This window comes from Stigmatopora nigra, chromosome 5, assembly GCF_051989575.1.
Source record: "Stigmatopora nigra isolate UIUO_SnigA chromosome 5, RoL_Snig_1.1, whole genome shotgun sequence".
In the NCBI taxonomy this organism is placed as follows: Eukaryota; Metazoa; Chordata; class Actinopteri; order Syngnathiformes; family Syngnathidae; genus Stigmatopora; species Stigmatopora nigra.
This window is the reverse complement of record NC_135512.1, coordinates 14,383,668-14,411,166: the sequence shown is the minus strand read 5'-3', so window position 1 is coordinate 14,411,166 and position 27,499 is coordinate 14,383,668. Positions and strand designations below refer to the sequence as shown.

General features: G+C 38.0%; 1 protein-coding gene across 1 annotated transcript in view; it reads right to left on the bottom strand.

Annotated features, from left to right (window-relative positions):
• Positions 1–14,947, bottom strand: part of bcar3 (BCAR3 adaptor protein, NSP family member) — a 41,066-nt gene extending 26,119 nt beyond the window's left edge. Inside the window, exons 1-2 of the mRNA XM_077717525.1 lie at positions 14,763–14,947; positions 6,602–6,644 (exon numbers count right to left, since the gene is read on the bottom strand). Coding sequence (XP_077573651.1) covers positions 6,602–6,644; positions 14,763–14,812 — 93 coding nt within the window. The 5' untranslated portion in view covers positions 14,813–14,947. The remainder of the gene's footprint in view (positions 1–6,601; positions 6,645–14,762) is intronic.
• Between the last annotated feature and the right edge of the window lie 12,552 nt (positions 14,948–27,499).

The window sequence follows — 27,499 nt, the reverse complement described above, 5'->3', positions numbered from 1 at the left end:
GAGAAAGACAGAATACACCTTAGACTGGTCGCTAGGGCATGCAGAAAGACAAACAACCATTCACACTCACAATCATACCACCACCAGTGGGAATTGAGCCCACGCCTGCCGGCACCAAAGGCAGGCGAGTGAACCTCTACACCACAAGGCTGCCTAATACACATTCTTTAAGTTCTACACAATCCCACAATTGTTTAATATTAGGGTGATTGAAGTATTTTATACACAAGGTATATGATTTCAATTCACACTAAAATAATCCACTTAAATTTATGGTAAAACACTGGCAGGCCAGAGACGAGACTGATAATAACGTTTCCTAAAAATAGTGCCGACGGTCATATTTGGGTATTTGTTGTTGCTAGTTGGTATACGTTTTGTATTCTAGTAAATTGGCCAGTTTGGAGTTCAGCCACGTCACTCGAGTTAGATTTAAGTTTCTATTGGTTGTATTTTAAGGGTATTTGAGTATTCATGACTGTTTTCCTTGTTACTGTTACTCATTGTCTTGTCAACTCCTGTCGTTTTTTTTTTAGACACTTTGTTGGTTAGTTAGTTGGTTTTGCTCTTTTAGTAAGTTGTTGCTTTTGTCTGAGTTTTGTATTAAGGTTTCTTTTTAGTGAATGGGTTTATGTTATTACAGTGTAAAAAGTTCACCCTGTCCTGGTTGGCCTGATTCTCCGAATCCCTTTCCCTTTCTCACATACTTAATCAGATGGGCTTTAAACTTCCATAATGTCATGTCAAAGAAATTGACAAAATGCCTAACTTTTGCTGTTAGGAGGGTGACCAATCCGGGTGTAGTGTTTTAGTTCACCACTATGAGTCCCTATCGCCCAACCCCATGTGTACCAGAACCAGACAGAAAATAAATGCATAGATTGCCAAACCTTCCCTCACCTCATGTTATAGACAGCTGTCTCTCATCTGAACATGATTCAGAGGGAATTTTATCTCTTGATTTTTTTCTGTTGTTTGTGGCTCCTGATCTGAAACTATTATTTGTTGTTGTCACATTCAAGATCCAGCGGACGCACTATTTTTGAATGTTCTTCCTTCCCTTTTGTAATGCTGGGAATTTTGCCTCTGGTGTTTTCTGTTTTCAAAATTAACTATTTCCAGAATTTCACGTCGACAATTGTGGCTGCTTTCATCTGCTTCTATGAAAATCTTAAAACATTGTGACAAATTATTGAATACCCGACGAATGCAAGAAAGAAACCACCATGGTCATGTTTCCATACTACAAATCAGTAAAGCTTTAAAAACATTTGGAGCAAGAGTATTTGAATTAAATGTTGTTTCACAAAATAGCTTTCAGTGAAGACTAATTGGGATAATTTTATCTGTATTCAATCCTACCCAGTAAATAATTCATGTTGTATAATTAGAACTGCATGCATACCTTCAAAAAGGATATTTTATCCTGTTTTAGTGTACTTCTGTATCGTTATAAAGAATGTGTATACTATAATTTTTTTCCAGTTGTTTTCTTCCAATTTTCTGGCCACTTTTATGTGCTCCAATGTGCATGACAGATCAATAAGGGCATTGTTTGATTTGTAAGAACCTGAGATGAACTCAAAAAATGCCTGAGACCCAAGCTGACTCTTATCTCAATAACATGATTCTTTGAAATGCAGAAGACACCAGCAAATACACATACACAGGGGTGACACCCCAGCAGAATTTACTGCCGCCGGGAATGAAGACAGTAATTACAGTGTGGGCTCCCTGAGGATCCATGGAGGAAATACATGTCCAACGTTCCCTTGGAGCAACATAAACAGCATTGCCAGCCACAATGACCTCAAATCACCAACTAGAATAAAAACCTTCCTTAAAATACACACATCCGTCATTTCAGGAATGCTCTGGAAAACAGCAAGGGACAGGAAACTATTCTTACTTTGTTTTGGGCTTCATATCTTTTACTGTATTTTTTCTTTGAAGAACACCCAAAAATCAGGCCATAGAAAGCACACATCACAAACTGATTAGATGATACATTTTGAGTAGTAAGTAGTTTTTGAAAATAGTAGTCATTATTCTGAGAGTAGCCCAGTAAGAAATACCGTATTTTCTCGAATAGAAGCCGTAATTTTGAAACTAAAAAAATGATGACTGAATCAAGAGTACGGCTTATATGCGCACAAGACTTAAAACGTTGTTATAATCTTTTTCACCAATAGATGTCAGCAAATTAACATTAACTATTTGTGGTTATTTTGAGTAAGAAAACAACCACGACTGGATGAATTATTAACTTCCTTATGATATAGTGTGGTTTTGATTCATATAATATCTCAGGAATACCAAGTGCGATGATTTTTCCCATCAAATAAAAATATTTGTACTCCCCATAAGACCATGAATATGGAGGTGAAAATTGACAATCGGGGGGTGGCTTATAAGCGAGAAATTGTAAAATTTAACAATTTTAAGGCGTCTTTAAGGGTGTGGCTTATACATGGGGGCATATATGCGAGAAAATATGGAAAAAAATATGTGGCTGAAGAATCTCACTTTCAGTGAAAATCTAAAATTAATGATGATTTTCCCGGTTCAAATACGTGTATACTTAATTCTGCCGTAGGTAACTTAGGGGTTCGTGATCCAAGGGTTGTTGTGATAAATATTCTTAACGAATTAGCTAGTTATCTTAAGATAACCTATATACTATTATGTGGAATGTGACATACTACGATTTGTAAAAATGGATGCTTTCAAACTGTGGTAGCCAATAGAAAACATCACTTTAATTATCCGTTGATGTGAGAAGCCAAATATTCGGAGTTAGTTTAAAATACGTTGTCACGCTGGTTTTAAGGATTCTAGCCAAGGCAAAGTATAGAAATGAGATTGTCCGAGTAGCCAAATGAGACTGACCAGGCGTGCGTTTATAACACAACTGTTGCTGTTGGCCAACAGTGTGTCCTGCTTACAGACAATCTCTTTGATTGATTGACTGTCACGCACATGAACACACCCACGGTCAGGTTGGTGGAGCGTAACGCTTCTCAATGCTTGTTAGAAGAACTTGTGATGGCTCACTGTCAGACTGGCACGACGTGCCTGATGAGTCTCCACTGCTGACGGAACTCAAACTGGCATGCCGGCAGCTCAGCTTTCCGAGGCCTAATTTGTCTAACCAAACTTTGGCCACCAAGTGGCTCGCGAGTTCCTCCTCACTACCACTATCAATATCTTCAATCCCATTTAAATGAGCTGTTAACTAGTATATTCATGTTTTTATTCTTCAAATTTAAAATGCCAGATTCATGTTATTTTTATAGAAAATCTACTATCTACCAAAGGCTTCTGTATGAAAGCAAGTCAAGACCACACACAGAAGATGATTGTTTTTAGAAAGGCCTCTCTTCGAGGAAAATTGCTGTTATGACATCAAAGGAAATGAAAAAAAGTTCTTTAGAGATGACTGTAAAAGAATATTTTCAGTTTTTCCCCTTTTCCTGCATGAAAGCACTCTTTTTGAAGGGAACTACACAGTCACCTCTAGAGCCAGCCATTCTTGATGTGTTGGAAGTTTTTCGGCAAAATCTTGCAGTGGAGGAGAGACTTTGTGTTGGAAGTTTTTGCAAACTAAGGTGGTACTTACATATTTAACGATATTGTTCGATTTCAGGCATTTGTGTTTTTTTTTTAATATCTGACAGTGGTGGTGCGTTTTTGGCTTTCTGTCCAATATTTTCAAAGCTTGCTTTAAATGGATTCAATTGGTTTTAGTGTTTTTTTTTGCAGATCGATGACCAACCTGTTAGGCAGTAAGTCATGTGTAATATGATCAATGTGTCAAAATATAATTTTTATAACTCAGGTGTTAGATTGTTTCCAATGAACCTAAAATTGGACAAATTGAATTTAATTTTATTTAGTGTTTTTTTTTTTAAATATGTCATTTGAAGGCTGGTTGAGAGTCAAGAGTGATTCCTAGTTATTTAAATTCTTGATGGTTTTTCCTTGGACAAAAGCATTGGGTCGCTATTAATTGTTAGTCTTTTTTAGAGGTACTTACACGATATTGGAATGGAAAAACATTTGTATTTGTTCTAATTCGCCATCTAATAATGGAGTAACAAATAACTAGTGGTTATGATGTTTAATAGTTGTAAAATTAGACGAAGAGAGAGGGACTGAAAGATTTTTTGCACGGGCATGGGCTCATAACATAACAAATTTAAATGAACTTGGATAACGATACAGACACTCAACAAAAGTAAATTTAATCTACCCATACCGCAAACTTAATTCACATCTTGTTTTAAATCTTTATTCATTTCTTCTGCCAGGTTCAATCTATTTGCCCTGCCTCCACCCTGACTTTCAGCTGCAGTTTTTAAAAGGAACCTTTCTAGGGTTGTTTGCCTTTGTCTTCCCTTCAAAATATTCTGAAAATGATGCACACAAATGTCCTCTCAATTGAATGACCCACGACCATATGGATATACTCCTCTCGTATTAGTGAACAAGCTTTGCCATGTGTACACCATTTTGCACTGACCAACAAGGAAAAAAAAACACTGAAAAAAATGCAACGCTCCACCCAGTGCTCATAGAGACATTTACACGAGGAGTTGCGGCAAGATAATGTTCTCATAAGCAGCCTTTCTGTATGCTCGTATATAAAAATTTGTCTCGTATCTCAAGGGAAATATTTGCTCAAACTTGTACTCGTATCTCAAATTAAATTTGTCGGAGCACTCATATGTCAAGGCATTACTGTAGTGTCATGAGCAGACACTTTCTTTCCTTGCATGCAAGCTTCCTGACCACATTTGCACCCTGCTCAATCACTGGTGCCGAACAATGTACTTTTCATGCACAGCGTACCCTTTTGACCTCGTCCCCGGAAATAAGATATGAGAGCACCTGCGTGACTGTGAGACTTTTTAATTTCCACGGTAAAAACGCAAACACACCTGGAATTCTGGCTGACAGTCACACGTTCACACCTATTATATAAGAGCTAGGATACAGTGGCCCCATGTGCAGTGAGAACACACTGTTGACTTTTGCTCACAGTCCTGATTTGACCGACAAAACACTAGAACTCTTCGTGCGTGTGTGTGGGTGTGTGCGAGTGTGTTTGTTTGTGTTCTTGTGAGAAACACTGAGTTTGCTTTCCACACTAAGGCATCAGCATCCAAACATATGTGCTAAAAGATGGTGGAAAAGTATGTTGAATAGACAGAAGGAGGAATGATGGAGTGGAAGAAATGAACCATACTGTCATGGTGATGAAAAAATTGTGTCAAGACATAACCTGCACTTGTGTTGTTCAATATTGAAGTCAGTTAATCTGCTATGTTTTTTTTTCTTTTTAGCAAATGTGAGTTCTAAAATGTTGGTGGAACATAAATGCTCATTATGAATATGGAAACTTAAAGAGAAGACCAATCTAACACTGGATAAACATCAAATTACTACAGTAAATGTTTTATCTGGGTGTTTTCATCATCAGATATTTGTTTCCAGTATTACCACATTCATTTGTTGCAGACAACATTTTTATTGTGGTGCTGGTGGTCAATTTTAGATACTGCACATCTTTGAAATACTGTTTTTTTTTTACATTTGTCATTTAAAAAAAACATACATGTTAGTGTTTATCTCCTATGAAGACCTTTACGGAAACATTTAAAAGGTTTCTGGCAAAAAGAAAACATAGAGAGAGGGTAAAAAACTGAAAAATCTCCAGTGACAAGATAAGACTTAACCAAAAAAATCTTTACCAAATAAATGTTAGTGCAATAATTTTTCAACCCCACATAGCAGTTGGAAAAGCAATGCCTTATTTAACAAATTGGATTTATATGGTAAAAAAATTGTTTTAATACATAGGGAACTGTAAATTAGATATTGGATTGGATTATCATATTCGGTAAATTTCGTTGTCACAGTAGCAAGAGAAAAAAACACTGGTGCATGTTTCTGACTTATTTTTGTCAACAGATTTATATAGATATAAGATATGAGGTTTCAAGGTTAGGCAGGGATTCAGAGGGTGCACAAATCTCCCTTAGTGTCCATCGTGTAAGTGAATTTATTCCCCCTTGAGTGATGGTTTTATTGCCACCTGTTACACAGTGGTTGTTAAATGATTTCTCAGCTGCTTATAGTTCAGTTATATTACATCATGTTTTGTAACACTTATATTTTTGCTAATATTGAACATTGTATAAACATGTTCATTTATTTTGGAAGTTTTTCAGGATGGAAGAATGTTAAAAAAAAATCGCTGGAGCATGTTTCTGACTTATTTTTATCCTTATATAGTCCAAGACTGAAGAGAAAATATGTGGAATTGCATAAATGTTATGTGCTATTTTTTTGGCATCAGTTTTAAGATAAGAAAAGCATTGACATAACAGTGTAGTCTTCATGTAAAGTTTAACCCATTACGAGTAACAAATCCCAACAATGACTGAAAATGCAATAATCCTAACATAATTTGTTTTTGCTTACATAAAGACTGGACATCTATACACCTGGTTTAAATTTCTGGGAAAATCAATAGAACATCTCAATAGCCAAAGCTTTATTAAGGAGAATTCACTGGAAAACAAAACATTGCCCTTACCTTCACATAGTCCACTGCTGCATCCAAGCCGGCCATTGGTTCCCTGGGGAACACAGAGAGCGAAAAGGCTCGGTTTAGTGAGCACATCTTGTCCTTAGTGGTGGTTTTCCCACCAACAAACTGTCCTTGTTCTCTTGGTTCTTCTTTGCTTCCTACTGGAACTAGTCACTTCTAACTGGTGGCAATGCCTCTCATTCAAGAAGTCACATACATTCAATCATCCAAAGAAGCATCTTTATTTTCTGGTTTGGAAAAATGCTGGTCCAGTTCTGTCAGAGAAGGCACACGGCATGGAACTATCCTAAGTTGACTGTATGGGAGAACAAGAAATACAGTGCATACTAGTCTCCTTCTAACTCAGGTCTTTCCCTGCCTCACTCACTCACTTTCTCTCTGCCAAATTCCCTCCCTCCCTCTCGTCCCCATCATAATACACATCACAACCCCACGCCCCAAAACCTGTGAGTCCACTGCCAATTTCACACAGAGGTTTCAGCACACAATTACACAGATGTGTCCATGTTTATTTATTTATTTTCAGTAGCAGTAGTCAAATTAATACTTTGAAGTGGTTGAAAATGTTCCACAAACTGGTTTGAACAACTTGAGATTCTAACCTTCTCCAGGAAGCTTATAGCTCACTAAAAAAAAGGTAATTAGCTCAAATCCTTTACTACTTGAGCAAGGTTGTTGGTTGAAGTCCCCTAAGCTTATATTAGTGTTCCCATGGGAATTTGAGCATAGGGCAGTACTTAACAAACCAAACACGTTCAGCCCTAAGCCCTCTCAGCTTTAATATGGCCCAAATATCGAATGGGATTTCATTACATAATAGAACAGAAGGCTGCATTCACGACAATTTCTGGTCTTTAGTCATAGTCCCTCTTCTAGTTTCTAATACTTTTGCGGCAAAAGAACGCAATAAAGAACACATTTTGCATGAAAAAAAATCAAGTTAATTCATTTTTGAAGAAATACTTTCACAGCTTTGCTGAAAGAATTCCCAAAATATAGTGAACTCTATGTACATATAGATTTGACCAGTGCATAAAAAACATAATTATATGCACTCTAAGTTTTCTCACAATCACTGTTCCATAACGCCACCACAAGTGGGCTGAGCTAAGGAGTGGCGTCTAAAAGTTATTTTCACATACATGCAACTTTTGCGTGCAAGCATGTTTAGTTGGCTTGGTCTTATAATTTTGTTGCCATTGCGTATAATCATTGTCACATACTGTAGTAGATCCATTTTGATTGTGTGACAGTGGCACATTTAATTTTGGATAACATATAGAATGGCAAAAGAATAGAAAGGATCTTGCTTTAATTAAATGGATATATATATATATATATATATATATATATATATATATATATATATATATATATATATATATATATATATATATATATATATATATATATATATATATATATATATATATATATATATATATATATATATATATATATATATATATATATATATATATATATATATATATATATATATATATATATATATATATATATATATATATATATATATATATATATATATATATATATATATTTAGGTTTAAATTTACGTAATACTAAAATGTATTTTTAAATATGTTGCCTCTCGCGCTCTTTGTTGTCCGCGTTAAGACGCTACAGTCTGTCTACTGAATAATGTCACATTTAGTAGTACTGTAATAGTGTTGAAGATCATAACAGCTGGATAGGTATGTGTTTCTTTGTGAGTAGGTAGTTAATTAGAACAAATAAAAATATGCTTCCTCATTGTAAAGTCCTGTTTTGGGTGTTTTTCTCGGGGGGTAGAAACAGATAAATTTGTATTTAGCTCATTCCTGTGAAAAAAAAATGATTTGAGATACGAGCTCGGTCCTTGAACGCATTAAGCTCGTATTTCACGGTATTACTCTATTGGCAATGTTGTTTTTCCTTCACTGCATTGTTTTCGACTTCTTGCGACCCAACTTGCTAACAAAGATACACTATCCTTCAAATTTAGGAATAGGGTTGTGATGATTGTGCCACCCATGCATTCCATATTCCCCCAGAAATCTATTGAGTGACGGTGGGCATGTGTTAGGTGTCTTGAATATATTGCAAATCCAGTCAAACGTGAGTAGGTTTAACAAGAGTAGAAAAAGAAAGGAGACAAAATGTGGTTGGAATGTGGAGGTTGAGCACTGGCCTTCCTGCCTACATATACTAACCACAGCTAACTTTGAATTTTTTTTATTCTACTTGTTTTGCTGAAGCAGCATCGCACACTTTTTGCTACCATGACCACGAAACTGACCTGCTCCACAAAGAAAAGAAGAACGCCGAAAAAAGTCAAAAGTGGAATGAGGAGGCTGCTCCCACGACAATCTTTTTCTGTCTTCTGTTGTTTTTTTGCTTACCGCATGACAGTTAGCATCACCACATGTGGGCGAATCTAGCATGGGAGTACGCTGTGTATGTGTGGTGTAATTGGAACTGTGTCAAAATGACTCGATGCAGTGTTAGTTTCTAGCCAACAGATGTCAGTATCAAATATTCTTTATAGCACTGTGCTCATCACATCTTCTGAAATGCTGTATCCTCACTAGGGTCACGAAGGGGTGGGGGGGGGGGAGCCTATGCCAGCTGACTTCAGGCAAGAGGGAGGAGTGACCACAAATTGATGGCCAGCCAATCAGAGGGTACAACGAGACAAACAACCATTCACGCCCACAGTCATACCAAGAGGCGATTTAGAGTGTCCAATAAGCATTCCATGCATGTTTTTGGAATGTGGGAGGAAACCAGAGTACCCAGAATAAACCCACACAGGCCCAGGGAGAACATGCAAACTCCACACAGGTAGGGCGATCTGGATTTGAACCCCGGTCCGCCACAGGGAGTCCGACGCTCAAACCACTCATCCACTGGGCCATGATAAAAGCATAAAGCTGCAATTCTGTTATCCCTCATTACTGGAGTGGAAAAGGACCTTAATGCCGGGTCAAATTCAAAACCCAAACTAAACTAAGACCTAATGGACAATTTAAAAGTGCCATTATGTTGATTTTTGGAAAAGGTTGCTTTTCTCAACTACTCTCCCTGTTCTTATCTTCTCACTTGGTGGTCTGCTGATTAGTCAATAGAAATAAAAACTGGCTAGTGGGAGCCAGATCAACATAAGGTCGGGTGTCTAAGGTCAGGTGATAGTGTGAGTCAGCATGGACTAGCATACCATTTATATACTCCCTTAACATTTTTTTCTCTAGACAGATTTTGTATCAGTTTCAAATCAACAAGTCATTAGACAGAAAGAGAAATAAACAGGAGTTCTGAGCATTTGTTTGAGCTGACCACAGGTTCATTTCCTTTTATATGGGCTTCTAAATTTTATGCATATGGATGTGACCATTAAAGTGTTCCCTCGGTTACTAGAGGGGACCGGGACCATCCGCGATAAGTGAATTTCCGCGAAGTAGGAATTCCCCTTCAAAAATGCTTAATTTGAATTTAATTCAATTTTTTTTAATTTAATTGTTTTTTTTTTACATTTTTTTACCCCCCTGTATACAGTACACCATATAGAATACAGGTAGAGAGAGTGAAATTCATGTTGTAACAAAAACAACTAAAATATGTTGTTTCAATGTAATATTTGTATTTTTTTTCTTCAAAAAAATCCGCGAAACTCTGAGTCCGCGGTAGCTGAACCGTGAAGTAGCGAGGGAACACTGTATATTTAATGTTATGAAACACAAAAGGGAATTGCCCAATGTATGAATGGTTAGTGCATCAGCCCCACAGGTCTGGGGTCCTGGGTTCAAATCCAGGTCAGTCCAGTTGTGTGAAGTTTATGTGTTTCCCTCCCAGAGTCTGTATAGGCTGATTGGACACTCTGGATTGCCCCTAGGTACGGGTGTGTGCATGGTTGTCTGTCTCCCAGTGCCCTGTGATTGGCGGGCCACCGATTCATAAATCATAAAGTCATTAATAAAGTTTGTTAAACTATAGCAGCACTCAGAGCTACTTCTTCAGAACAGATTATGGGAAGTGCTTCCAGTTTCATGCATCATTTTTGCCTAATAAAATGCTACTAATATGTTGTTATTATGATCTCGCTCTGCTTTTCAGTTTTTCCATTTTCAAATGTTTCAGTCCAACATTACTAGTTAAATCAACAGTGTGTTTCATGAATATGACTTAAGCCAGTTGAGGTCTATTTTGTACCCCCAGGCACCACATTGTGCAGTAGAGCTTTTGTGACATGCTAAAGTGTTTAATTTATTAACGATCGCATGTTGGGGATGTATATCGGTATTCGATTATTGATGGCTTGACCCACATAGCAAGTGTGAATTGTTAAAGTGTATATCAGTATATTCGATTATTGGGTACATATTTATACTTTACTGGTATCTTTATCAACTTTTTGTGTTGATAAAGATACCAGTAAAGTTGGATTGAAGAAGCAACAACGTATCACTATTGTGATTATTTCTCCTTGAAGATTAAATAGAGGGTACAACACTATGATCTAAAAAATACATGACATTGAACCCGTCACTGTATGGTAAAACAACTAAATGTTCTTCCACTAGATGGCAGAAGGCACAATCATTTTACGTCCACCTGCACAATAACATTTCTCATGGCTTTTTCAAGTATATTAGCTTAACTCTGAGTTCAACCAAGATTTCAACCAAGTTAGTCATTTTTTTAAATTGTAAATCTCAGATTCTATTTTTTTTTCAGTATTTTAGTATATGTTGAAGTTATGTGGGAATTAACCAAACCACTAATGTAGAGGTCCATTCCACAAGGCTTGAGCTGAGATAAAACTCTACAACTCTTGGGTGGGAGTCAATACGCCCATGGACCCAAACCCAAAGGTAGCGGATTCGATTTCCTGCCCGGGTGACCTCGTTGAATCTAAGTATCCTTAAACAAGGTGCTAAATCCGTCGGTCTGGTGGTGTGAGTGGTTAGCGCATTGGGCTCACACCGATGGGGTCCTGGGTTCAAAACCAGTTCGCGTCCACCTGTGTGGAGGTTTGCATGTTCTCCCTGGACCTTCGTGGATTTTTTTTGGCTAGTCCGGTTTTCTCCCACATTGCAAAAACATGCATGGCAGGCTGATTGGACACTCTAAATTGCCCCTAGGTATGGGTGTGAGTGTGCATTGTTTTCTGTCTCCTTGTGCCCTGTTATTGCCTGACCACCAATTTGGGGTGTCCCCTCCCTCTAACCTGAAGTCAGCTGGGATGGGCTCCAGTACCCCTCGCAACCTTAATGAGCATGAACCGGTTCAGAAATGTAACGAAAAAAAGACACTGAACCCTTCTTTGCACCTGAAGATACAGGGGAATGACAGTTTTAAAAAGCGCATTGCCACATGCCACCACATGCCACACGTCTCCAACTCTGCAATGTCAATGTTTCTGAGAAATCTGCCAAATTAAAACTTATCCTTGAAAAAACATGCATTATAAAAGATGCAATTATAATATGTTCACGGTATAGCCACCTGCACTGTTTCAATGCGGCCTGGTCTAGTACTCCACCTGTCTGTCAGAAGTATATAAAATTTGCCCGTGAGCATTGGTAGAAAGATGGAGTTTGCAGACAAAGACTTCACAGTATTCTGTGATCTGTCGTGCCACACCCTGACCCACAAAGGCAACCCAGATGCTGCGGGCTATGAACACAAACATGCGCTCATAACTGGATCACAAACATCTGTAATTCAACACTCACCTCTGGGAAATAGGGAGACATGATGAAGGATGTGAAACGATTTTTGTGGCCATTCTCTCTGAAGTAAAACTACGAAAGCGCAACATCCCTAAGGCTTCTCTTGCAGACATTTCACTGCCCACTGTGAGAAGAAACCGCTTTCTCTGGGCAATAACCATCCTAGTCTCAGGACCGCCCTTTCCGAGACCCCTCTTAAAAAACATAAAGTTAACTTAACCTCCTATGACCTGGCGTCCATATGTGTGAACGTCACATTTTTGGTTGTCAGGGACTTTTATGTTTAATATTGGACTACAAGGGCTTATGATGTGGACATATTTTTTTCTCAGAAACTACATCATGTAAAAAGGTAATTCTCTGTTTTTACACTCATCAAGTCCCAATTTGCCAAAATATCAAATAGAAAATAAAAATACATGCCTTGCAGGAGTTTGGGTCCCAGGAGGTTGAAGTTAAATATTTTTGTAGAGCTATTACTACACCCTAAAAATACTAAACTACTTTCACTTTAATATAATTGGAATTCTTATGAATTGTCCCCCCGCATCTGGCCCAATCAACTGGGATATGCTCCAGAACCCCCCACAACCCTAATGAAGATAAAGCGATTCAGAAAATGAGATAAGAGATGAAGTAAAGGACAGCGACCCGGTGCGCCAGGGGTTAGGGCATCAGCCTCGCATTTCTGTCTGGGGTCCAGAGTTTAATCCCAGGTCAGACCTCACTGTGTGGAGTTTGCATGTTCTGCCAGGGCTTGCATGGGTTTTCTCCAGGTAATTTTGTTTCCTCCAACATCCCAAAAACATGCAGGGTAGGCTGGTTGAACACTCTAAATTGCTCCTAGTTATGAGAGTGAGCATGAATGTTTGTCCGTCTCCTTGTGCCCTGCGATTGGCTGGCCACCGATTCCGCTAATAGCAGAGCACATGTAGATGGAAAAGCATTCTTGCTCACACTCATACCTTGGGTCAAGTTCATCCTTGCCTTCCATGCATGTTTTTTTATGTTTGAGGAAACCGGAGTACCCAATGAAAACCCATGCAGACCTGAAGAGAACATGCAAACTCCACAGAGGAAGGTGTGAACTCCGTGGGGATTGAACCCTCGAGTTTCACATTCAGTGACTGCTAAACGATTTTTTAAAATTGCTTAACTTTGTGCTTTTGCTCAACATATCTGTGCATATGTTTTGTTTTACGTTCAGTAAACGTCAAGAGTTTGATGTTACATATAGTCCCTTACAAGCTAATATGAACTGTACTGTCATAGGAGTGAAAAAGACATTGAGATTTTCACTCATTTCTTATTTATCTTTATCCAACACCTACTTGATGGAGGTCAGGGTTTTATAACCCTGTTTTCTCCCAACAGAATATTTTTTGTTTATGCAGGTGTGCTTAATGTTATGTCTTGTGAGTGCATATTATCACTTTTTACAAGTTCCATCCACCACTTGCTGTCCTATTCTCACCATCATTGCGAGTGTGTGAGAATTTTCCCAGCTGACTTGGAGCAATATTGACAACTTCAGTCGTCAATAGGATTCACACTGTCTTATATTAACACGACTACTGGGGATCGTTTTAGAATGTGGTAGAAAATGGAAGTACCTAAAGAAAACTCTGAGTTGAGCTTGCATTTGAGCTAAAAAATAGAACATAAATAAAGAGGGCGGCAAATGTGCTAACCCATAAAGTCTCCAGGCGTTAAATTCTAGTTGTTACCTTTTTCCCCCCAGGAGGGTGGGGTTAAACTGGCACTGGCTCCGTTTAATTTTAACACTAAAATGGGAGAATCTTTTCCTCCACCATTGGACTAATTTAAACTTTTTGACAGGGAGAGCCATAAAAAAACGCATGTTTTCTAATGTTATTTCTGGAGAGCCATTCTCAGAATTGAAAAGTAAAAATATATGAAAGTGTGACTTTTTTTGTCATTTGACCACTTTTTAAGTACAAAAAGTCTCTGAATTGTTTTGACAGTATTGTTTTGTTGTTGCTAATCAATCAGTATGCTGAAGAGTAATGAAAAACAAAATTAGGATTAAAGTAGTGCCAAAGGTTCAGTCAACGCCATGTCGACATGAGGCTCCTATTGGTGTGTTCCGGACTCAGCTATCTCCCCAGTGATTTCCACATTTTACCTCACAGGTTAGTGGAGAGCCATATACACCCATTGAAATAGCCACAAATGGCTCCCAAGCCATAGGTTTCCTACCCCTGAACTAATCGTTTCACAAAACAAAAGGGTTTGTTTCAACACCTTCTAGTTTGGTTGCATATAAACACTAGAAAAGGGTTAAAACTATGCAATCCATGGGAAATGTTCTAACATTTCTGAGTTTGCTCTTCTACACAAAGTGAAATGTAATTAACATGCTGTGCACCAGGTATGTAATCATTTTTGCTTACCCATAATTATGGACGCCGTCGTTTATATGTTGTACCAGTGGCGATTTCATGGCCTGGTGGACTTGTGCAGCTACCAATGTGGAGCCCCCATTTGATTCTGTCTGAGAATGATTGGTTCTGGGGTCCCAGGTGTTGGTGAAGCCTCCCTTCTTGTGCCGGGGCAGAGTTCCATGAATAGATATGTTCTTGTACGAGGCTACAGAAAACTCTGTACTATTGTAACCTGGAATGAGACTAAAAAGTGGGGGAAAAATCATTAAAAAAATGCAGCAATATGTTTATTTATATTTCTGTTACAAATGGTTACCAATCTTATGGGGTTGATTTAATGAGAAAATAACTAGCTGTTAAATTGCTTGATCACGATACTGTACTTGGAGTGCATTGTGTGATGTCTAGCAGATGTGCTAATCACTCGGTCCCGTTACGTCCAAATAAAAATTTCAATGACAACTTGAATGTAAATAGATTGCACCTCCGTTATTTATGATGCAATAGATAATTTCATCTTCTGATTGTGCACGAAATACTTCATTTAGGAAAACAAATCAAATGGATTTGTGCATGGGAAGTGCCACCCAGTGTGTGATGTGCATGGAGTGTCCTGGGCAAGCTGGCAAAACGCCCTTCTGCCATCATCCTCCACTCTATGAAACAACAAAGCAAACATAATGAAATGTAATAAAACTATCACTTATGTTTAAACAAGTGAGAGAACTAGAAATATAAGAGCTGGACTTTATTTGTATTATTGATAATACATACTATTGCGGCGGCCCGGTGGTTGAATGGTTAGCACAGGGGTAGGGAACCTATGGCTCGGGGGCCACATGGGGATTTTTTCAATGGTGCGTATGGGTCTCTGTTAACATGTGAGTGAAAATATGGAAACAACTGAGTCCCAAACGCACCAATAGGGGCGTCATGTCTGCCCTGTGGTGTTGACGGAACCATTAGCGCCACTTTAATTATAATATTTTTTATTGTGTGGGTTTTTTGGGTTCCTTTCAACAATTAAAGTAGAAAACGTCTCAGAATTATTTTAACTACATAATACTAGAGTGTGCATTCACAAGGGAGTTTAAAAGAAGAAAAAAGAAAGATTATAGCGGCGGTAGAGATACATTTTAGCTTTTCAGGTTAACGGTGAGCCTTATGCACCCAACAAATGGGCCACATTTGGCTTGCGAGCCTGCATTAGAAACGTTTGCATGCTTACTCTTATTAATCCTAATTGATTAGCAACAGCGTAACAATGTTTTCAAAAACAACTCAAAGACTTTTTGTACTTTTAAATTCCGAATATTCAAGGAATATTTCATTATATGAATTCTGTATGGCTCTCTCTGTCAAAAAGGTTCCCGACCCCTGGGTTAGCGTGTTGGCCTCACAATGGTGGGTTCAAATCCAGGTCGATCCACCTGTGTGGAGTTTGCAAGTTCTAACCCGGGCCAGTGTGGGTTTTCTCCAGGTACTCCGATTTCCTCCCACATTCCAAAGACATGCATGGTAGGCTGATTGGATACTCTAAATTGCCCCTAGGTATGAGTGTGAGCGTGAATGGTTGTTTGTCTCCTTGTGGCCTGCGATTGGCTGGCCACCAATTCAGGGTGTCCCCGCCTCTGGCCTGAAGTTAGTTGCGACAGGCTCCAGCACCCCCCGTGACCCTTAGGATAAAGTGGTTCAGAAAATGAGAGGAAAAATGCTGTCATTTAAACCTGGTGAAACTAAACCAAAATTTGAACTTATGCCTATGTATGACCTTATAACAATTTTCTAAAACCTAAGGGTCACAACAACGTAACACAATACATTTTTAATTGATCCATGAATTTTTTAAATCTCATCTGAAATATGTACACACATACACAGGCACACACTGCACAAAATTCATGGAGAAGCAAAGTTATGCAGACACAAAAAGAATGATTACAACAGGTGTTAGTGCAGCTATCCATATGGTCACACACCCTTTCACATTGTCTTGGACATAAAGCAGACATTCCCTGCAGGGCGATCATTCTTATCATAACACGATATCATTTGTTTCGAATGTTGTTTCCATAACTCCATTTTGAAAGGAAGCTAAAGGGATTCAACTGTTTATTGTATGTTAATCTCAATGTTTAGTTTACTTGGGCATAATGCTGAGGATGTACGAATACAGACAACTAGAAAATGGCAGTCATGATCAGTTTAAGATTGGAAAGCATAAATTCATTTAATCAAAATTTTGAATTGTACATTCATTCGTTTATTCCTCTACTGTACTACTTATCCTCACAAAGGTCATAGGTGTGCTGGAGGTAGACCCTAAATTGGTTACCAGCCAATTCCAGGGTGCATAAAATAAAACCGGACTAATTGAACGCTTAATCTTAGAATTGTGAGGCGGACATGCTAACAACTCAATCCACCGTGACCACCCATTTTGAATTAGGATTCCTAAAAATAATCCACACTGAATGGGAATTGCAAAGAAGAGCTTGAAGGGGCGAGGGAGCCAAATTCCAATTTAACATTGCAGTGATCCCATTCTCAAAATATCTACACTTAAAGTTCCCACTAACAATGGTAATAAATTCTTCATTGTTTTAACATTGAATTTAGCACAACTATCAAACTTGTACAGTGCCGAAACTAGATTTGTGTCAATAGATTCCGTCTTCTTACGTCTGTTTAAGGCCACAAAGTGTACAGAACATGATGTTTGTCACTGGTGGAAAACTGAGCATCCTGATAAATTCCCCTGCTGCATGATGATGAGTAGGCTGTGCTATTATCTGCTCAGAATAACTCATCAAGGCAAAACATGATGTTTCCAGACATACAGCAATGTCAGTCTTAGTTGGGTTTGACTTAGAGCAGGCATTTTGTCCAAGGTAAATGGAAGAGCATCATTTAACCATAATAACTTTTCATTTCAAACGTTGAAGGAAGCTTTTCTTTTTCTATTTTTACAAATCGATCAATTTATAAATAGGGAAGGAAGTTTTAAATTTGGCTAATTGTAGCAGTGCAGTTTAAATATCTGCCTCCTCGTTTTTTTTTTTAATCCAAAACAAGTCATCTTGTTTTCCCCATGCTTACATGTAATTTGGGAAATGTGGTTTACTATTACCTTCAGGATAGGTTCACTATTGACCACTATTGGTTTTCTGAGAATAGAGGCACACCTGGACAGAATTTCAATACTATGTGGCGGGGGGGAGTTGTTCAATCACATTTATTTTTAAATTTCCCGATCTATGTGAAGTAATTGGAATACTGCAAAAGAAATCTGTTATCTTTGGAAAGCTCTGATTGTCCTCTATAGAGAACATAAAAAGTTAATTCAATAGGATGCACAGGGTGGGATATATTTTGGTTTACAATTGTCCTCCTCAGAGGACTAATTTGAACTACAGTGTTCCCTCGCTACTTCGCGGCTCAGCCACCGTGGACTCAGAGCTTCGCAGATTTTTTTAGGAAAAAAAAATACAAATATTACATTGAAACAGCATATTTTCCAGTTTTTTTGTTATAACATGAATTTCACTCTCTCTACCCGTATTCTATATGGTGTACTGTATACAGGGGGTAAATTAAAAAAAAAAAAAAAAAGAAAACCAAAAAAGAAAAAAAAAACATTAAAAAACATTTTTGAATTTAATTCAAATACAGCATTTTTGAAGGGGAATCCCTACTTTGCGAAATTCACTTATCGCGGGTGGTCCCGGTCCCCATTAAACGCGATAACCGAGGGAACACTGTACTTTACATTACTTCTTATTGCGGTTAATGGGGACCGGGACCCCCCGCAATAAGTGCATTTCCGCGAAGTAGGGGTGCCCCTTCAAAAATGCTTAAAGAAACGTCTAACACGTGGACAAAAGCACCACCAAGCAAAAACATCATAGTAGCCCGTATGGAGGATCTTCTGCAGTTTTTTTTTTTGCACGTAAAAAACATCGTTATTGGGAGTTGTGAACATTGTTTTTTTTGGGCGGTGAAGATGCGCCTGTAAACAGCCATCACCTCATTAATGCGATACCTGAACTCTCACCATGTTATTGACCATTTCTTTGATGCAATTACTAATTATTATTGAATATTTTGTTTCCACCTCTTGTAAAATGATGTAATTTATCATTTTAACTTAATATCTTTAAATTTTTATTTTTATTTTTCCTGAAAAAAATCTGCGAAGCTCTGAGTCCGCAATAGCTGAAGCGCGAAGTAGCGAGGGAACACTGTACTAGTAGTCAGGAGGATACAGTATAAAATTATTATCATGCTGGAGGAGTGTCACTGTTATCTTAAATTATGTGTAAATTGTCTCTTGGCCTACAGTATACATATCCAAACAGGAAACACAGTAGCAGGGGGTATTAGAGCTCCTCTATTGAAATGATGATAGCAATTAAAATGCAAACGCAGCTTTAGTATCAGCCACAGCTGACTACTCTACAGCCTTTTCAGCATGACAAGCAATGTCTAAAGACTAACAAAAAAACTGTAAAACCAATTCAGGTCCAGCTGAAGCATGCTGTGTTAGTAGGGATTTCTGTGAGGGGCACAACGACTACAGGAGGACCTATTATAAGACCCTGAGGGATGGTCAGCTGTGTGTGTCTGTGTATTTGTGTGGTCCTGACCATCTGCTAGACACACACATCCTTTCTTTAGGAAAGAAAGGACACACTATCAATGAATGAAAGCACAGACATTCACCCCTCAAGATCATACGTCTTAGGTCAATATTGGTTTTAATTTGCAAATTGATTGCTATTCTTCATTTGGTCTCATCGGTAGTCACTATATTTGCATAAAGCACATTTAAATTAATTAGCTTAGCGTTTTATTACACTATCCTTTCTAAGACGTCCCTTCTTCATGTGCTGTCCCCCCTTTTTCTTACAAACATGTCATGTCTTACAATCTACATTGTCCCTGGTTTTGGGTGTGAGTCCGTATGGTCGTCCGTCACCTTGTCACCTGCGATCGGATGGCCACCATCGATTCAGCGTGTTTCCCGATTCTGGCCTGGAGTCAGCTGGGATAGGCTCCAGCACCCCCCGCAACCCAAATGAGGATAAAGTGATTCAGAAAATGAATGATTGATAATGTATTTTGCAAATTTTTCATTATTTTGGTATTTAACTGGACCGAGTTGAATTTTAGCAAGAGGTAGAGTAGATCCTAGACTATTTTGGGAAATTTCAATTTAACGTTACTGCCAGGCATGGTATGCTAGTGAATGGCAGTACTGGATAGTATCCATTAATAATCCTTTTCTAGTTTACTCATTCTGTGTAATGAGACATACTTTGTGGAGAAATTTGTGGAGAAATGTCAAGACATTGTAAGCAGGTGGGAGGTTATGGTACAAACATTTGTTAATTGTTATTTATATAGTTCTTTCTCATTTGACAAAGACATTTTTCATCTTTTGGCAATGCAGCAATATTCCTCATCTCGAATTTTACTTTTTTAAAAAAAAAGTTGCTCCATTAAGCATAAATAAACAACAAAAACCTGCTACAATTACACTAAATATTCTCCTGCCTTCTGCATTGCTAAAGAAACGATGGTTGTAGTTTATTGTGACATCCGGACTTGAAGAAGCAAAACTCGCATTTCATTTCCTGTGAAGACATTTTGAGGATGTGAAACTGTTAAGATTCCGATGCGTGTACTGTTAAACTGATTACATCTGTACCAGAGGACAAATTTACTATTTCAAATCATGTTACAATATTTAAAACGTGATGAAAAGATGTTATCTAAAGGGGTTCAGTTTAAGTCTCAAATGTTTTGCATTATTTTCATTTACTCAGCAAACATCCCCCCGTATATTGAATAAAAAGAACAATTAATTGCAGTAATCGATTGCCTATTGTCCCATTCCAAGAACTAGTGAGTAGATTTGACACATCGAATCAGTTTGTAGCAACCAATATGTATCTGTAGTGTATGCCCACAAGTGGTTTTGGCATGTGCTGCCATTGGAATTAAAGGTCAATGAGGTCGACGAGAGAACGTCATATCAACTAGTCTCCTAGCAATTGTGATTATAAGCACTGGAAGACGTTTTGTAGCACAGATAGCTGATCTCACTTGAAAAATAATGAAATTGGGCATATGCTACATGAACTAAGGTCTTGAGTTGTAGATCATATACAGTGCACAAAGTATTGGGCGAGGAAACAAGCCCACGTTAACAGGAAGAGGAAATGTCAATTTGAACATCTAGACAGCAGAGAGCTCGTTTTAGATGATTACGTGCCATAAAACAAAAATAAACTAACATTTCTCGCAATTACAATTCATACTCAATGCCACTCTCTAATCTTATCCAAGCAAGGGTGAGAAAAGAAAGTGAAGGTCATGATTAATACTCTGGTATTTTCATAATATAGGGACAGATCACCACAATATATATTCTAGTTGTAATTCACTGGAAGACAATGTACCTTCAAAAAAAAAGAATGACATCTACAACACAATGTTCTTGAGTTGATACTGCGTACATCTCCAAGATGCAAAATACTCTCAGAGCACAAACACACAATAGGGAAGACGGACACGAACATCAAAATACTTGGGAATAAGGGGTTTCCTCTGGCAAGCTACAAGTGGCTTCCTGCTTTGGTTAACACGCAAAACACGCATGCATGCATGCACTTGAACACACGGACACATACTACACACGAGTGCATTAGTCAAACCACCCCTGGCCTGAAGTGAACAATGGGAACAACTGTCACATGACTACAGCTCAGAGCGAGCCATTGTTTGCAGAAAGAGAGAGGTGTCCTACTGCGCTCTTCAGCATGTGGGCCCACCAGTGTGTATGTGTGTGTCCATGTTATATTCATGCTATTAAAGCCCACAGCAGTAGCTGTCATTTAACTCACATGTGAACCTTGCCTAAATTCTCCTGATACATAAACACAAAGCCAAGCACACTGCCCTGTGCAAAGATCGTTCTTTATTGATACCTTTTAGAAATTAGTGCAATACTAGTGTGCTGCATTGCTTGTTCACATTTAAGTGAACAACTCCAATTAAAATGCCACCCCGGTCTGTTTCTTTTGATAACATCTCTTTTTGTCTAGTCTTTGACTCAGTTAGCTAATAGGTCAAACGATATCATCACTGAAGGCATAGTAGTACTTTTTCCTGACTTTGGTACAAGCAACGTGGGATCAGTTCCCACTCAGTGAGAGAGTGACAGTGGATGCGTTGTGTATCTCTGTGCCCACAACTGACTAATAACGAGACAAGGCCAGGGTGTAGTTTGCCCAAGGGCAAATCATCTTTAACCATAAAATGCATGCAATTTTAATTATTTGTACATTATGGAAGGTTGCTTTTAAAATGTCTTTTATTGGTGAATTTGAATCCCATTGCTGAAAATGAAAAGTCAGAATGTGAAACAAAAAAAACATTAAAGACCAAAAGGCAAATGATGAGCTTTTGAAGTGAGAAAATTATAGTTTTTTTTCCCCTTTTCCCTTTATCGCTAAGAAGTATTTTACAATCTCTCCAGTGGGGCTTCCAGTCAGAGGACACTGATTCACCCAATAAAAACTTTCAATGCATTTCCAGGAAGTTCAATAAATTCCCGAAGAAAATTTGATTATATGGATTATCGTGTCAGGAGTGGCTCAAAATGGTTGATGTAGAAAGTGAAACTTGTTGTTAGTCAATAAGTCTAAGTCATGGTAGTTATGGTTGAAATACTAACCACCACATGCCACTAAAGCCACAAGCAAAAATACACATGCACACCCATGCAAATACACATCAGCCCAATGTTACTAGACCTCTAACAATATCAAGTTTGAACTAAATTTGAATAATGAGTCTAATTTAAAAAGGAAACTACGCTGAATGATTCCAACCCCCAACACATGCCAATACACATGCATATATGCCCATCTCTGGCTCCTCAATGTAAGTGCTTCATTTTATTTTTTTCCCAAATAAAACTGTGAAACCTTCCAAACTTAAATAGGGTATTATTTTCTCTATAATGCAATTTTCAGAAAATAAATGAAACCATCTAAGGTTTAAGAGAAAATTCACAAATCCAAGCAACATAAAATAAGAAAACAAATAACGATAAAGGTCTTATCTGTCCTCTTGTAATTGTTTCCTGGAGGGGTTTCCACAGCCTAGACCACTAACTCACGCAACCACAGCAACACCCAGTGCCTTGGGATGCCCATTTATTCCCCCTCAGAATCCCATAAAAACTCATTCTTCAGTTGAAAAAAGACCCCCCAAAAAAGGATGTGACGAAAACAAAGTTATATTTCTAATTTCTGACTTGGCAAATCATTAACAGCACAATATGTAAACATCGTCAAGACATGACATCTACATTTAACATCTTCATTCCTACACATGCAGACAATAAATGAACACACCACCTACCTTATATTGGTCTCCTTAGAGTTTGAAATTCTCCCTCTTTATATTCTTTTGACTTATTACTCATTCAGATTCATAGTTTGTTTGAATGAGCAACTAGGATCAACTCTCATGCTGTCTCAGACAGGATACAACAAGTAGTGGTGCTCTATGGCAATCGATGCCCTCCTCTTTCCCCCTGCAGGGTGTGATTTGCAAGTCCACGCCCCCTCTACCTCACCATCTACTGTGCAGGGGTTCCTTTCTTTTTTTTTTTACCCAGTTGTGTGTTGCAGTCCACTCCCCGCCCTATTTCGACAAATCCTGCCCCCAACACACAGCAAAACTCCCCATAACTCCCCACCCCCTGCTCTCCACATCTCATCTTTTCTTCCCTGTGTTGCCTTCATAGCTTCATATTTCATTGCTCTCAGTCTTTTTGTGAAGAATTTTCACACTACCAACAACTAACCGGGTGCTCCGAAATGATTTAGACTTAGTATGTGCAGCCATGGCTTGCACTTAGTAACTTGGAGAGCAGTTGGGAAAATTCAACCACTTGACTCAGGGTTGACTAACATACATTAGTCAGCACTGAGTAAATTCTTTTCATAAATACGTTGAAAATGGTAGCATGGTTTCCCATCATACCATCAAAAATACTTTCCAGAGACTCATTATTACACGTTATTAGAACTACAAAGTAATCATAAATGTGTAGTTTCCCCCGGCAATAGACTCTGATGCATTTGTCCTCCCGGTTTTTCTGTGTTGTCTTGTGTTGATAACACGTAGATGTGTGACTGTGTCAACGTGTGTGTTCCCTTCCAAGAAAACAACAATCCCATCTCTGTATTGAAAGGTGATCAGACAGCATAGTGTTCCAGAAGTCGAGGGCACATTTTGAGAAACTGAATTTCTCAAAAACTATTAAGGACCTATAAAGGCATATGATATGTTTTTACGTTTAATGTAATAGAAAGTTTCAAGAGGTTCAATTTGGTCAATCTGGGCTAGATAACAGCTTTTTTTTTTTTGCTCTGGCCTCCCAGTTCTTCAGTAAACCCTGTGATTTCTTCTTGTGGAAATGGCTCGTCTCCATTTTTGCCAGAACAACAAAGCTGTTGAAACCATTAACAATGCAATGCTGTAACACATCTGAAAAAAAATACACTATTAGCTTTTTGTATGCAGAGTGACCAATTGTGCTCACATTGAACATCTTTGAATTCGCTGAATTTGTATATTCAATTTAATTTTCAAAATATTCAAGGTCAAAATGAGTCAGAGAATTCTCGAACAATCTTGATTTTGATAGAAAATTAGAATTCAACTAGCAAGCTAAAATGAGTCTTATCCAGACTAGTATACCTTCCACCGAAAGTCTTCATTGTTTGTGAATCCGATACTTTGGCTGGAAAAAAAACAAAAACATAGTTCAATGTAAACAAACCTAATGGCCCCCATTACATTCACTTCAAAAGAATACCACTCCCTGAGAGTTCTGTCCCTCAAAGAGTAATTTAGACATTTTACATTGCTGGTAGAAGTATCTGGAGTGGGTTCCCTGACAAATTGAATCACTGGCCCTTGTGAATGGGCTCGAAAGGCCATGAAGGTAAGAACCCCTGTTTTGTCAAAGAGGTGACATAATAAAAGTTGACTGTGAACAAATGAGGCCAGCACATTTACTCCAAAAGAGTAAGTTCCTGAGACCGTTTTTTTCTTCCTTTCAAAAACTGTTTTAGTTACTTCTAGGTACCTGCAAAAGTTTTGTCAAGAGAACACCCTAACACAATGTACAGAAGATCGATTTAAGGCTAACCACAAACAAACAGGAAGTGAATGTGGCTGCAGTGAAGACTCAGATAAAAATAGTGCAAAGCCAAACATCTAAATAAAACAGTTGTTTGCTTTCTGTAAAGCTTATATAAGGTTGTCCAGGTCTTCAGTAAAGTGGTTTGAGAGTAAAAAAAAATCTGTATTTCTGCACATTTTACATGTAATTTCATACAGACATGCAAAAAATATTTTACATTTTTTTGTGTGGGAGGGTGTTATTTCCAGGAACCCTGTTAGTGAGTTAGGTGGTATTCATCATTATCTCTCTCATGCTTTGCTTAGATTCAGTAAAGTACAAGCTGTCTCCTTTAGTTGATGTATTTATTCTGTCCAAAATATGTGTATCGTTTATGCAATGCTTGTGCATACATAAAAACACCATTATGCTATTCTTCAGGCAAACTCATAATTAATTTTAATCTACGTTGCGCTTAGACTATTCCTTTTTCTTGGATGGCTTTTGTCTTGTTAGTGTGTTTTATATCCCAAACATTTTTTAAGTAAGTTGAAGTCTCAAAATTGTCTCTGGGTGTACATATGTGAGTGTTTACTTGTCTATATGTGCCTGGCAATTGGCTGTTGAGCAGTCCAGGGTATCAACTACCCTTCACACAAAATCAGATGCGATACTCCCCCGCATACTCATTGCCCTACAGAGCAGTATCAAAAATGCATGTGTGGAAATAAATAGGACATGCACCATTTATTGTGTTTAAAAGAATGGATATTACAATACTAAAAATATTTTAAATCAGACAATTCAAGGCTTCATTCTTATCTGAGAAAAAGCCGAAGACTAAAATAAGTATTTGTAGGATGTTCACCCCATTACAGTACTTTCCAGTGCATCCTGTTGACACTTTCCTAGACCAAGCCCATCCTTGGCACGTGAACATTTAGACCTCAATATAATGTATTGGCATAAAGCCTAACTGAGTCATTCATTTAAAAAAAAACAAATAGCTCTGGTGCTTTTCAACCGCTTAAATTAATAGATGGCATGCATTGTTACTTGTAACAAAACTATGATCCCAGTTGACTGTGAAATACTGTCAGTGTTCACAGCCTGGTTTCAAAGGTGAAAGTCTTCTTGTGGATTTTTCTTTTAATGATAATTACATACAGGTAAAACTGTCAAACTCAAGTAGAGGAATCAATTTATCCTACCACTAACACTCCCTGGAATTTGGTCTTTGATTGACATTAAACAGTAGCTATAAAATATAGCACACACACATTGCTAGTTTTTGCACAACTCAGAAATTATGATTTACAAATTATATACAACATGCATCATGACTCGTTACATCACATCCGCACTTGTGACTGGTTCTTTTCAGATTCAGTCTGCGCTTGTGAGCTTGAACTGAGCAACCTATATTCATTTTGAAATCAAGCCCAAACCACGCAACACCAGATTAAAATGTACAAGATAAATTCCAAAAGTCAGGCTAGTTCGTCGGGCCAATGACACACCCACTCTACGGCAAATCAAAGCAAAATTTAAATATTTATATTGGTGTTGGGTTTATTCTGTTTTATTATTATAATAGTTATATTAATTCATTTCTTTATTAAATCAATCTCTTTCTTTTCTTTGTATTATTTCATTACTTTGTTAAATCATTCTCTTTCTGTTTTTCAAAAGTCTTGAGGTCACACCAAGTCATCTTTAACCTAGACAGCCTGTTCCAGGATGGTTATACAAACAATCCACCCAATCTCGGTCCTTGAGATTTGGTGGGCCCTTGGTGACGAGGACAGGGCTATTCGGACAATAACAAGAATATTGTTATCGTTATGTAACCGTACACTTCGGGTTTTTCTGTATGTAACGATTATATGATTATGATTATATTATATGATTCTTAGGTCAAGGAGGTTGTATAATTACTCTAATCTAAATGTTGTTAGGTCTAGTCCCTGTTTTTGTTATTAGTAAAATACTTTGATTGTTATTGTAGTCCCAGATGTTGTTTTTACTCATACGTGATGGAATGATCAACAACTCTGTAACTTGTGACCATAAGAATGGGACGAAAACGTCTATTCGAGGAGACGTTCGGAAGTCGTACGGTGACGCTTGCTGTAACTCTCCCTTCCGGAAGCTTTTTATCTGTTGTATCCATTTCTATTTAATTAAATGTCAATAATTGAATAAGATGTCTTCCTGCAGTTATTGATAATTACGGACGAAGGTAATTATTAATGAACCTGACATTTTGGTCCTTCTGAGCCATGGAGGTCAATATACCGGAGCGAGAACCCAGGCGCTGCTGTTCGACATCTGGTAAGTGACCGTGCGCACGGCGTCTTCAAAACCCTTGGTGGGCCGGAGTTTTTCGACGGGGGCGCCTGGATTCTCGGCGGTTGAAGACTTTTCCTGCTGGAGGGAGACATCTGATGGATCTCGGGTAAGTCCACATTAATGTCTGCATGTTGTGAAGATGTTTACAAATGCGTTAAAGGGACATTGTATGTGAGGCCCATTGTTG